The 14,687-nt window shown below is 35.1% G+C and overlaps 1 protein-coding gene across 8 annotated transcripts in view; it reads left to right on the top strand.

Annotated features, from left to right (window-relative positions):
- PHF20 (PHD finger protein 20) overlaps nt 1-14,687 on the top strand; it is a 46,495-nt gene that overhangs the window by 13,573 nt on the left and 18,235 nt on the right. For 5 of the 8 annotated variants that reach the window (XM_088128504.1, XM_088128507.1, XM_088128506.1 and 2 more), the window contains 6 exons: nt 4,148-4,319; nt 5,695-5,779; nt 7,232-7,366; nt 7,722-7,801; nt 9,768-10,152; nt 10,898-11,005. In XM_088128504.1, the coding sequence (XP_087984630.1) occupies nt 4,148-4,319; nt 5,695-5,779; nt 7,232-7,366; nt 7,722-7,801; nt 9,768-10,152; nt 10,898-11,005 (965 nt within the window). Of the gene's footprint in view, nt 1-1,551; nt 1,667-4,147; nt 4,320-5,694; nt 5,780-7,231; nt 7,367-7,721; nt 7,802-9,767; nt 10,153-10,897; nt 11,006-14,687 lie in introns of all 8 variants that reach the window. The other 3 variants (XM_007428255.3, XM_007428256.3, XM_088128509.1) reach the window with 2 other exon arrangements.

Here is a 14,687-nt window from a genome sequence, read left to right on the forward strand (position 1 = left end):
AAAAGTGGTGTTTGTAAAGCATAATACATATTTTTAAAGAAATAATGCAAAAATGCCAAATTAGATTCCACTTGATTTACAAAAAAATTATAACAAAAAAATTTGTTTCAGATATTTTTAGAAAACTTAAAAGACCGTGTTTGACAAATACAAATAAAAGCATAGCTTCTGTCACAGATACAACAGAACTATGAAATACTATTTCAATCAGGTGCTCAGTTCATTTATTTATTTAAAGTTTGGGTTCGGTTTGACTCCCTGCTATCAGATTTGTTGTGATCTAAAGTGTTCATACTGTATAGGTTTTTTTTTAACCATATAGTAATTTAATGTGTGCTGTTCTTTAATACAGTGCAATTTTACATACGTCTGTTCAGAATAGTTGTTTTGAGCACAGTTGGTGTGACTACTTATTAGTGTGGCATTCAAATTCACAATTTTGAATTGTTATTTCAAATCTCTTTCCCAGTTACTATTTAAGGTGAGGGAATTATCTAAGGGAATTCAAATGTCCTAGCCCTCACACCATTAGAACTGCAGGACCAGAGAGTAAGGATGTATTAGAGATCTTCAGAGGGGAGACATTTCTATGGATTTCTTTCCTTGCATGATATAGAAATCTGAACAGCCACAGTTCTAAATGATGTGGTAAGATCACATATGTAGAATGTGTGACAGAATGGGTTTGGCATGCAACTATGACCCTGCTTTCCCATCATTGCATGAATGCTAGTTTGCATGAATAGAACTTCTGGGGAAAATATTTCAGCCAGCAGTAGTGTAAGACTTGGAGAGCAATTAAATTCTGGTACTGGTTGCACTTAATTATTTACTTATATTTTATTACATGTACTTAGAAATGAGATATCTTTATCAAATGACTAAAATAAATCCAAATTGTGGGCCTAAGTGGAAGAGGCTTTAAAAGGAGGCAGATTAATAGAGGTTTTTTTCCATATTGTCTTTAAAATGTGATTTAATATTGTTCCTTAAAGTTACTGCTTAATAAATAATATTATTGCAAGAGTAGGAACAGAATTTTGTTTGTGTTATATAAAGATTGCTATTTGGCTTGTCATCTGGAGAAAAGCCGTGCACTAGAAAAGTGTGAATCAAGTGTTTGAGAGCTGTAGGGTAGTAGAAGCCAGTCTTGGTTCATTAAAATTAGCTATATATTTCATTCTGATTTGATAGATTTCTCTCTGTATCTTACTGTCTTCTTCATATGTCAATGAACTATGGAAACATGTTTTGATAAGACCCTATTTTGCTTATAGATGTATCCATAAGCATATGATTTAATCATAGATTCATATAGTTTGCTGTCTGCCTAAGTCTAAGCAGTTATGAAATGGTTAAAAGCACTGAGCAGAATTTAGAATGATTGTAGGAAACTATTTGAAAACATCCTAATGTCTCCTTTCTAACATATAATTCCTGGCAAAATGAATAGAACCAAACACATTTTTTTCCTCCAAATTCCAAAAAAATAATTTGGTCACTTGAGATAATAATGGAATAAAGCTTTAAACTTATTTCATTTGTCATCAGCTGAAAGCAAGAGTTCCTAATACATTAGGGAGCTCTGATGTAATTATGGAAGCCCTGGGTAAGCACGTTTGACACCATTGTACGCATGGATTTCCCCACTTTTGAAGATGTTGAGGTAACTCTCTTGTAAGGGAGTTCTGCTTGCTGTTTAATCTTTTAATGGTCTAAATATTTGTAAGTATCATATTGAACAGTTAATTATATGTATATGTATTTTCTCTTTGTAGGCCTTATAAACAGAAGCCTTTTGAATAAACAATTCAATACATAACATGTACAAGTAAATATGAATTATTAGAAGGAAAATGTCAGTTTGTTAGGCAAACTATAATTGACATAACCTGATCATTTTCAGCATCATGCCTTTCTAGACCCAATGGTACATGGCAAGTATTGGATAGGATTGGATTTCTTTTAAAAAGGGTAGGCTGTTACAAGTATCAAGTTACACAAATCCTGGGCTTTTTCTGTTTTGCATGTAAATTGAATATCTTACAAGTAAAAGCAAAATAGTTTGCAAGAAAAGAAGTACTAGCTTTTTGACAAACTTTTAAATTTGCTGAGCAGAAATATATAAGAAAAACCTATGTTTCTATAATCAAGAGATTATTTCAAAGAAATTGTTTTGAAATACTTGGATCTCAGTCCCTCCAAATTGATTAACAACAGTAATAAGTAATGAGATGTAAAAATATATCTAAGCAATTCAGTTTCAAGTAATCAGATGCTTCAAATATTTGAATCTAAAGTACCTTTTAAAATGAAAGTATTCAATCCATTAATTTATGTTATTATATTGCTTATATTGATTGAGTTTAGAATTGTCCTTTGCTGTGTTAGGAAAAAGCTGCATATAACAATTCATTTTAAATTAATGTTTTCTTTTAAGTACACAAGGAATATAGTCCTTCAAAGATTAAATTGAATGGAGTATACAGTAGATGTGAAACTGCATGAAACTTCATAGTGGAAAACGGAAATGTTAATTATTCTTGTTACCCAGTGCAGCTTTTAGGAAAACATTGCATGAACAGTATTGTAGTAATTGAAAAAAGAAAAGGGAAAAGCATAAGTAAATTGGCATTTCTAATTCATAGTGAATAGAGGATGTTTAGTTTTTGTTATATTACTGATATTAATGGGTATTGGAGGATTTGAGATGTCATTGAAATATGATAACAAGTTGTTTAAAATTCTAACGGCAAGGAGAAGGAGAAAATCTGGCAGGAAAATAGGAAGAAGCATAATTATGTAAAGGGAATGATCCTAAATTTTAATATAGATGTGGTTGCAATTGCCATCTAGTGTATAATGCAGTGACAATAGATTTGACTCCCATTTTGATATTTGCTAATCTAGTAACATAATATCATGAATAATGCACTTTAGGAAGGTAAATTGCCATTCTGTTGGCGATCTTTCTCTCGATGCTGTCCATTGTACTAATTTTTGCTGAAGAGTAATGCATTCTAAGAAGAATTGATAAAACACTTTCTAAACAGAAGTGATTGTGTCTTCTGACTGAAAGCAAGAGAAAATACTGAAAGTTTTCTCAGCTTCAAACATAGATGATTAACATAGAGAGAATCCAGCTCCAGAACAGCTCAGGACAAATCAGAAAAATTGGTTATTTTCTTTAATAGATATGTCTGAGGAATGCCATCCGTATTTTAATGTTCACATATTTTTGCATTATTAGCAGATTCCTTAATTAATATAAATTTGGGATTAAGATTTACATGTCATGATTTAATATCAGTACCAAACTAACATTGGAAAGTTACTTTTCAGTTCATCCTGTTTTTAATTTTAAAATCAGAACATGCTTAAGATTTAGCATCAGTACCAGTTAATTACATTGTGCAAAGAGGATTGATTACCTGTTGCAATCATTTTGAAAAACCAAAATTTTCTGAGGCAGCAGTAGATAATCTACAATGCCAGGTTGAATTCTCCTTTTGCAACCTCTGGAACAACTTTTGATCATGGTTACTGATATTTAACAGCATAGTTTCCTGCCATTTGAGGTGAGAAACAAATGAAAAAATATAGTATACATTCTAAAATAGATATATCACAGATGAAAGACAGTGAAGCTCTTAAAACTCACCCCACCAGCTACATATATGGTCCCACCCATTTTGTTACTTTTAACAACTCCATACTAAGTTATCACTTGGGCATCCAAAAGTTGTCCACACAGTTCTTGATGGTATATGCTTCTTCCTGCCAAGCCACTAACTGGGCTGATGTCATCACCAGGATATTTGTGAAAAGGTTAACTATTATAAAACATTTAAGGCCTGTTCAGCAAAAGCATGAATAACAATCATTGTTGCCTCAGTTTTTGTATTTGTACATTATATGTTTTTGTCATGTCTGCTAGGATTTGAACTGGAAAAAGAAAAACAGTTCCTTATTTCTTCAGAATAATGTGAAGAAATTGTCATGAATAGGATGAAAAAAATTCACATTTTCATAGATTGATAAACCTCTTACAGTTAATAGTGTAAGGAAACACTACTTAATGCATATTTTCATTTTTATTCAAATATACTTGGCAAAAAAATACTTTACATTAACTTTGTTTATATAGGTATCCAGCTCACATTGAAGAAATTGATTATGAAGAAGGAAAGGTGCTTATCCATTTTAAACGCTGGAATCACCGCTATGATGAATGGTTTTGCTGGGACAGTCCTTATTTACGTCCTTTAGAAAAAATACAGTTAAGGAAGGAAGGATTGCATGAGGAAGAAGGATCTTCTGTAAGTAAAAACATTGGTCTAGTAACAGAATTACAGTTCCAGGGAAATTATATAATTTAGAAATTATAGGAAGTTAACATAATTGCCTGTTTCGCTTTTTATTGAGCAAACAAGATAAAAGCATAAAGGAAAATAAACTAAGAAAAAAATGAAGAACTTTTGACCTTAAACACAGATTTTACTGCTTAATTATAAATATAGATTGTATAATAAAGAACGATTGACTTTCAATTAGTAAGGCTAGCTTGTAATGAAAAGCTGATGAATAAAATGTATTGACTTTCAGTTAGGGCTTCCTTCATAGCAGAACATTTTGCTGCTGAAAGTCGTTTTTTTTAAAAAAAAATTTAACAAAACTATAGTTACTAGATAATTTCATTTAGCTAACATCTGGTTAACTGGATAGAGGGTAGCAATATTCAGTTCTCAAATATTTGTGCCATTTCATTTCAGTTCGTTAATTTTGATCACTTTAATTATATTGAGCACAGTCTTTGTTATAGATGCTACTTACGGTGATAATTTTCTTAATAATAAGCTGAATAGAATGTTTATAATGGAATAGAAAGTAATTAATGACACATTTGCTGTTGAGAATATTAGTCTGTAACAGTAGACTATTTTGTTAAAATTACAGTGCAGTAGCATACAGGTAGTTCTTGCTTAACAACCATTCATTTAACAACAGCCCATAAAGCACTTCCAGCCACTGTAAAATATCCCACTGCCGCCTCCCCCCCGGTCACGTGGCTGCATTTTGGGTGCTTGGCAACCGGCTCACATTTATGACTGGTTGCCAAGTGCCCCAGGATCATGTGATTGCCATTTGCAATCTTCTCTGCCAGCTTCCCCAGAGAGTCAATGCAGAGAAGGTTGCAAGCGGAGGGGACAGAGGGAATCCTCTGAATGGTGGATCCTGAAGATTTGAGCTCTGTTCCTCCAACCCCATGAAGGATTTCCCCTCTGTCCATTGAGGGGAGGGCAAACCCTTTGGCGGACTTTAGGAACATTTGAGAGCATAAGGGCTGCCTGCCAGGAGGATTTCAACTCCATGTGGAGCTGAAACTGCCTGGCAGGCAGCCCTTTCACTCTCAAAGAGCTGCCTGCCAGAAGGATTTCAGTTCCACGCGGAGCTGAAATCCTTCAGCAGACAGCTCTTTTGCTCCATCCACCTAATGACCCAGGAGATCACTTAACAGCCGCAACCAGGAGTGCCCGAATTGCTGTTATTGAGTGAAGCAGTCATGTGGGCGTCTCACTTAACAATCACTTTACTCAGCAAGTGAGATTCTGGTCCTAATTGTGGTAGTTAGGCAAGAACTACCTGTATTTATTTTATACAACTTAGAATGATAAATGCTTTCTGTTCTTCTAGGAATTTCACATAAATGATCAGGTGTTGGCTTGCTGGTCTGATTGTCGTTTTTATCCAGCGAAAGTTACTTCTGTTAACAAGGATGGTAAGGCACAATATTTAACTTTATAATATATGGAAGTATCCTCCATTGCAGCATTTAGGGGTCCCACAGAAAATATCATTCTGTTCCATGCTGTATCTGATTTTTATGAACATGAAGAATTGTATTTATATTAGTACTGCTTCTTTGAGATATATCTTGATGATTTTAGGGAGATTAGTGTAATGGAAGGCTTGAGCGAGGAAGATAATGGAATGGAGGATCAAGGTTATCAGGAGGGAGGGGGAACATTCCAGAGCCAGGGCTTTCTCAGTCCTCAGCAAGATCGTAGGAAGAGGATGAGGCTAGCCCCTCCCTAGAGTCTCACGGGGTATATCTACTAGTTGCTTTAGCATAGGTTTAGTCTGGCGAGATTCTATCTATTAGGTGCAAGCTAATAAAGGGACTGGACTGAACTGGATTGCCTCATTGTTGTTCTTGGGCTAAACCTGACATCAATCTTGCCAGACTCAACCTATGCTAAAGCAACTAGTGGGTATATCCCATGAGACTCTAGGGAGGGGCTAGCCTCATCCTCTTCCTCTTTATTATTATTTGTTTATTTATTTTTACTTATTAAATTTTTCAACCCAGAAAGTTGAAACTCTTCCCACGCTCTTGCTGGGGACTGAGAAAGTGCTTGCTCTGGAATGTTCCCCCTCCCTCCTGATAACCTTGATCCTCCATTCTATTATCTTCCTGGCTCAAACCTTCCATTACAATTAGCTTCTTAGGTTACTGGCATAGGGTCTGAGAAAACTTATGATTCAGATATGGGTCATTTTAGAAATCACCTTCAGCTCTTCAGAAGTTGCCTTTCCTGAATTCTGGGTACTAGAGCAGAGAATTATAGGCATCAGTGGGGGGTGGTGAAAAGAAGGGCAGATGGAGAGATGTGTGTGATGACATCATTATGCAAATACAAAAGTTTACATGCTTGTGTCAGACATTTGGCACAAAGATGTAATAATAATGACATTTCCATGATGACATCATAACATATGGCTTCATTGTTATCATTGTGCTTTATTACAAGCATTACTTGAGAAAACTATAAAGTGCATGGGAGATAGGATCCAAACCATAACAGGAAAGGATTTTAAAATATAGTAGAGATTGAGAGTTTTTCCTGCATTAGAACAATTGCATATTTGAAAGAAACTCAGTGCAAAACTCAATTTCAGAATTTTTCATCTTTATTAAATAACCACAGCAAAGCAAGCATTTGTTCTGTATTTGGTTTCAATTTGCTAGCCACATTCCCTAGCAGAACTGGCATAATATTTACAACTGGAGGTGCCAGACTCTCCTCTTTCTCTCTGTTTCAAGGAGGCACAGATTCTAAACTGCAGAGTGACTGAACTTTTTTCTTTGTATTCCTGAACATTATGTAACATGTGTTTTCTTTTTTTCTGATAAAACTATTGATTTTCCACTATCTTTGACCCTCATCAGAGACATCTGCATTTGGTAGACAGGTCCTGAGGTGCTTCCTCCTCTTTGTCTTTGGCAGTCTTCCCCAGGGTTGCACTCTTCTGCTTTGTGGACTTGAGGCCACACTTAACAAGCCTTCAGCCCAATCCAACTCAGGTTTGCCACCCCACCTTATTCTTTATTAACACCATAGATCTTCAACAGCAACAGCTGCTTAGGCCCATCTTAGTTCCCAGCCATTACCTCCATTCTCACAATTCTCTCTAGAGTTCTTTTCATGTTTTTAAAGAGGCTACCTCTAATGCCAGCCCAGCATCTATGGCCTCTTCCTCTCTCACCTATGGGAAGATTTCCTAAGAGAAAGTAAAATACGTTCTACTCCCAGCTTCTCCTTAATATGCACACCAGCTCAAATCATTTGTTTGGGTTTCTGCATGTACATGTGAACAGCCAGCAGGAAGCCATGGCTGAATGCAGGCTGTCACACTATTTTTTTTCTTTTAAATTTCAGGTACTTACACTGTGAAATTTTATGATGGTGTGATTCAGACAGTCAAAAATATACATGTCAAAGCTTTTTCCAAAGATCAGGTAGGAAACATATTTTGAAATGTTATTCATGTCAAATTGATGTTATGTGCAGAAGATGCTACAAAGTTTATTTGCAGTTTAAGCTGTAGATCATATTTGCATATCACACAAAACCATTGTGAATGTAACATGAATATCTAGCAATATATTTGCCTCCATTAATATCTAGCAAGTCTAGATTTACACATTAATCCTCTACTTGCATGGTAGAGAAGAGTTCTTTTGCTTCTATTTAATCAGAGTTTAGCATGTTGTCCATACATGGGAAAAAATAAATGTCTTTCTTTTCTTTTTCTTTTTGTAAATTTTATTAAGTTTTCCACAAAAGTTAAAATATAGAAAAATCAAGAAAAAGGGGGAGAAAAAAAGGGGGGGGAACACAAGAAAAAAAAAAGAATAGCTTCCAACTTTCTTTGACACAGGTATGGATGAAGAATAAATTCGTCTCTTACTCTAAATTCTAAAAAATTACATAGTAAAACATAGTTTTTAATCTAATATTTGGAAGGTTTCCTAAAAATTAATCTGAGTAATACATATAATTTGTGCAAGGTATTTTTGTAAGTGTAACATCAGTCAGCAAATTCCAGAGTATTGGATTTTTTTGAGTATCAAGCAAAACGTCTAGGAGTGGTTTCCAATTAGAGACAAAGTTGGACAGTGCCCTGTCTTTGAGCAAAGCAGTAACTTCTGCCAGCTCAGTCAATTACATTAATTTCAATGTCCTTTCTTCATCTGTAGGTATTTGTATATCTTTCCATTTTTGTACATATAGAAGTCTCACCACAGTTATCATATAAAGAAATAAATTTCCGTGTTGTCTTTCCAGTTGTTTCTCCATCATACCTAAAAGAAAAGTCTCTGGTTTCAACTGCAAATCTATTTTCAAAATCTTTTGAATCAAAGAACATATATTCCAATATTTCTTAGCCTTTTCGCAAGTCCACCATAAGTGCTAAAATGTACCTTCATATTGATTACATTTCCAAAAGACATTTGAGATATCTTTATACATCTCTGACAATATATCTGGTGTCAAATACCAACGGTACATCATTTTATAAAAATTTTCTTTTAACATATAATTAAGAGTAAACTTTAACCCTTCTTTTCCCACTGGTCTAACATTATATTATATCCAAGGTTTTTTGCCCATTTAACCATACAATCTTTAATAATTATCTTTAATATTAAACCATATGAATCTTTAATATTCATCCTCCAAATTCATCTTTAACCAAAGTTTATACATTTTAGCAGTAAGACTGTTATTAAAATTTCTTTAAATAAAAAAAATCCCAGCTTGAAGTAACTCTGTCTTCAATAAGGTATGAAGCTGTGGTTGTTTGAATCATAGTTTGTTACACTGTATTAGTCAGACATCACTAACCATAAACTATTGTTTATAAGCTGCAGTGATTACATTTATTACTGTGCTAAGTTAGAACAAATGAAACGATATGGTTGAGGACCATGTCTAAATTCACCCAGTTTGGTTAATATATTTTGTTGCTCTTGTCGACATGGTAAACTATTGATAAAGGGAAACAAAAGCTTCCAGAACTACCTAGGACATGAACCTAAGATGAATTTTAACTATTCCCATATATGCATATTGCACTAAAATCATGGTTTAGCATGATGTGCAAACATAGCCACAGAATCCAAATTTTCTATCAATATTAATTTTAGTTCATATATTTCTAGTGTGTGACTTGTATCATTTTTAAAAGAAGAGATTTGCTTTAAAAAAAACTTGATTATCTTCTGTTCCTTCTGTCAGGAAGGATATTTATTTTGTAGAATTTATCAGTTTTTAGTAATGATCATTGGTATTCTGCCATTAAATGATTTTCTTTTTCTAGCACCTTGTTTGCTTTAATTCTATGTCTGATCTCCCTCTCCCATTCTGTAAATAAATTAATTTGTAATAAAAATAAATCACCAACTTCTATTTTGTTTTTAGTCTGTTGTGAATAATTCAAGACCTAAGGAGAGATGTAATGAAATTCCTTCATCTCCTGAAAGATGGGAAAAATTTAAAGAGCAAAGGAAAACAACTGAAAATAGTAAGAAAGACAAGGATGAAAAGCCATTAAAGATTGAACGAAGATCTAAATCTGATAAAGAAGGAAAACTAATTGGTCCTTCAGAGAAAACTAAAGTTTCTGAAAAAGCTCTATCTAAGGATGGGAAAGAAGACAAGGAGAATATATCTGAAAATGATAGAGAATTCTCAATAGATACCCAGATTGAAAAGAAACCTGAAAATGATAATGTGAAGGCCCCATCAGAAAACATCAAAGAAACTAAACGACGACGTGGAAGACCACCTGTGGTTCCTCCAGCAGGTCAGTTATTAGTCGAGACTAGGTGTTGGGACAAAGGTATACAATGTAAGGTCCCAGGATCATATGCAGCCTCTCCAAATTGTTAGTTTTGGCTCTAGTGCTCTTTCAAAAATTGTCAAGGAACTATATTTTTTTAATGTGGTAGAAAGAGAAAATTGTTAAACATATAGGAAATAATCATATTCTCTATACAATAACATACTGACATGAATTAGCTTTTATCGAAATGAAATAATATTTAGTTTTGGTTCTGAGGCTTCTAATTTTATTATCCTTGAACCTACCTATTTCTGGGAATGCAGCTCACAGTACACCTATCAGCCTGAAAGTAATCCTCAGTGCTCCAAATTTGCACACAGTTGTTATAGAAACTGTCTTTCTGTGTTAGAAAAGTATAAGGTGTTACAGAATGGAGTTGTATCTATGATTGTGCCATTTGTTTTAAACCAAGCAATTTTAATGTTTGTTGGAATCAGCAATATAACAGCAATCTTGTTAAAAAGCCTAGTGTGCATGTTTATTACATAGTTTTTAAGAAACTAATGATAGTCATGACATGGGGATTTTCTTTTGACTTATTTTAATTATAGAATATAATGGATAATTCAAATTAAAACAAAGAAGATAAAACGACAGGATTCAAATCCTAAATCCTGTGAAAGCCTTATATAAAATTATGGTTTCTCCTCCAAGAATGAATTCTTTCATATGTATTGAAATATTTTTCCTCTATTTATATATTTAGAACAAGGTTCTCAAACACTGCAGCCAATAACTTTAGAACTGAGAAGGCGAAAAATTCCTAAAGGAGGAGAGGTGCCTTCAAAACGTCCCCGCCTCCAGAAAAATATGTGTGAGTCAAGCTCTGTTTATTTAACTAGAATAGAAAATAAGTTAGAAAAAACATGTTCAATATAACTAGATTTCAGATTTAGGAACATAAAGCGACAGTGTTTTTAAGTAAGTGTGTATACCTAAATGTCACAGTAGGTGCCAGTATTATCCAACCTTGGCTGATCTTGAAAGAGCTTTACAGGGTGGATGGAAGACTGCCAGGAAATAATAAGATTGAAGATCACATACAAAAAACCCTACCGCAGGACAGTGGGAAATCACTTTCATGTTGTTATGAGAAACTTGTATAGAGATGTTTATGTAGACACCAGACGTCAAGCTTGACTCAAGGGAGATTGTGCCTTTTTTATAACTAAATAAGTATGAATATATACTTAAATGTGGTGAAGAATATCTATTTTTCCTGGTTTTATGATCAAAAGGTAAAGTGATACTTGGAGATTTTTTTTACAACACAGACTTGTGTTTCCTGCTTTAGATGAACACCAGTCTTCAGCTTTAAAACTGCTCCTAAAACTGACTCATTGCTAAGAAGATTGAAATGTATATCATGATTCTTGGAGACAGACTGAATTTGCCTTGGTTATTGATTCCAAGCAGCCCCATTCCCCAAAAGTGAATTGAATGTTGCAATAATAAGCTGGCAAGAGTTTTCATATGGAGATAATTTCCTTCATAATTCTTTTACTTTTTTCCTTGATTGTGAATACCTGCAGATACTTAGTAGGAATAAAGAAAGGGGGAAATGCTGATAAAATATATAATGAAAATAACTTTGCATCAAACTTTTTATTTATTTATTCAATTTATATGGTCGCCCACCTCAAGTTAATACCTCTGGGTAGCTAACAATGTTAAAAAATATAGGTAGTCCCCAGTTTAAGAACAAGTTCCATTCCCAAAGTCTGTCCTTAAGTCGAATTTGTATGTAAGCTGGAACAGTATCATTGTATAATACTGTGTGAGTAATATTGCATAATGAACTTGAACCATTGTATATTTAACTCAGATTTTGCTACAATAGGCTCCATTCTTAACTATGGGTCATCTGTAACCCAGGCGTTCTTAACCTGGGGACTACCTGCATTAAAAACAGAAAGACAAGGCCCCCCCCCCCAAACAACACACATAAACGAGCAGCTGGGGTAGAAACAGATCCATCCATAATTAACATAGCCAGTGCATGGCCTCAACCCCACCTCCTACATCCCAGGCCATGTGACAGAACCAGTTCTGTAAGGGCTTATGGAAGGCCAACAGGGTTGGGGCCAATCTGATCTCCAAGGGCATGATGTTCCAAAGGGTGGGTGCTGTGACAGAAAAGGCTCTCCTCCTCGGACCTCCCAGATGACACTCCTTAATAGACAGAACCCAGAAGTAGACAGAATAGAACATGCTTCTTCTACTGGATCTAGTGGGACAGGTAGACATGATCAGGGAAAAGTAATCCTTCAAATAACCCAGCCCCATACCATGAAGGGCTTTGTAGGTTACAACCAGTACCTTGAATTGCACCCAAAAGCAGACTGGCAACTAATGCAGCTCGTGGAGTAGAGGTATAATGTGTGCTGATTGAGGAGCGCATCTGTGCTGCCATATTCTGTAATTGCTGAAGCTTCCAAATCCTCTTCAGGGGCACTCTCATATAGACCCCATTGCAGTAGTCCATTTAGGAGGTGACTTGAGCATGAGTGACTGTGAGCAGGACCTCACAGTCCAGGAAGGGTGCAGCTGGCTGCACAAGAGGAAGCTGTGCAAAGGCCCTCCTGGCCATGACTGCCACCTATTCCTCAAACAGGAGTCATGAGTCGAGGAGGACCCCCAGATTGTGCACCAGTTCTATTTGGGGAAGTATGACCCCATCCAGAACTGAAGATGGAAAATCCCTGGAACTAGGGGGCCATAATACCCATAGCTACCCAGTCTTGCTAGGGTTGAGCTGAAGCCTGTTCTTCTCCATTCAAAGTCCCACAGCCGCCAGACACCCAAGACAGAACCTCCACAGCATCAGTTGGGCAGCCAGGGTAGAGATGTAAAGTTGGGAATCATCAGCATACTGATGATACCCCATGTTGTTGAGTAACCTTACCCAGCAGCTTCATGTAGGTGTTAAACAGGAAAGAAGAGAGAACTCTGTGGGACCCTGCAGAGCAGGGGCCATGAGCTGAACATCTCCTCCCCTATCAACATTGACTTAACCCAGCCCTGGAGAAAGGAGGAAAACCACCATAATACAGTGCCGCCCACTTCTGGAGCTGATCTAGAAGAACACCATGATGAATGGTATCAAAAGCCATCAAGAAGTCAAGAAGAGTAAGGATGGATGCATACACCCATCCCACTCCTTCCAGAGGTCATGCACAAATGTGATAAATGTATCGAATGGCAAATGAAATTGTGGGAATATGTTAAAAATAATGTCTTTGAAAAACAAATTGAATACAAAATTCAGTTCAGCATGGAAATTCTTCCTGGATTATAATTACACATATGGGTTTACACCACATCCATAGTTTGGGCTTCTTCTATCATAAAGTTGTCACATTTAAGTTTCTGTTTTTTTTGGGCTAGGCAGAAGTTTTTATAACCATCTTGATTTACAATTTCTGCTGTATTGCTTATTGTTGTTAATTGTTGCATATTATCTTGATTTTAATAATGATCTGAAGTTTTAAATTAACAATTATTAAATTAACATTGTAGAACCAAACTAATGTTTTGAAATTTTTATTTAATTTTTTAATGCTTGTAAATACCCATATTTACTTTTTGCTTTTCCTATGTTTGTTTTTTCCTTGATTATATTTTAAAATATTTAATAAAATTAAATATTGTAAAATCTATTAGATTATAAAATAAAAGACATATTGGCCAAACAAAAGAAGATCATGATGTCAATGAGGTCTTCAAAATGCCTTTTTTAAATAATGAATCTTGACTTCTTTTTTAAAAAATAGTTTTCTGATGTGGTTAGAATTTAGCATTAAATCAAGGAAAAACAATGCATTGCCGCCCCCCCACATTCACACACTGTTTAAAGATAAAGGTAGTTTATGTTAATATGTATTGCATGGAAACTCAAATATTTTTAGTAGAAAAACTTCAAATGTCTGTTGAGGGGAGATTCACCCCAAATTTGGCAAATAGGCATGAAATTTGGAACTACTTCTTCCTCTGTAGAATTTTTGGGACAATTACAAGGGGAAGTTCTCTGAACTTTAAACTAAGTTATCCTAGAATTCAAGCATTTACTATAATAAACTCTGGAAAAAAGCCAAACAAAATAAAAGAAAGCAAATGTATTACAGTAGAGTCTCGTTTAACTGACCTTCGCTTATCTGACATTCCATCTTGACGCCCCTAAAAAAACACAATACGCATAAATCGGTGATGAGAAAAGTATGCCGCTTGTTTGCGAGCATGTGTGTACTCTTTTTTCTTGCTCCTGACAGTGCGGCGCCACAACGCAAAAATCGATTGCAACAGGCGCAGCGGATCGGGTTTTTTTTGTTTTTTGTTTTTTACTGCACTCAATCGTTACTGTGTGTTATCTGACATTTTCACTTATCTGATGTTCTGCCAGCCCGTTTATGTCGGATAAGTGAGACTCTACTGTATATATAAAAGGTATAAAGTTTGGTCATAACAATAAGCAGTAATCCATTGAAGTGTTATTTTAA

This window comes from Python bivittatus, unplaced genomic scaffold (genome assembly GCF_059951505.1).
Source record: "Python bivittatus isolate LINGU-HERP-01145 unplaced genomic scaffold, Pbiv_v1 ctg000700_np1212, whole genome shotgun sequence".
Classification (NCBI taxonomy): domain Eukaryota; kingdom Metazoa; phylum Chordata; class Lepidosauria; order Squamata; family Pythonidae; genus Python; species Python bivittatus.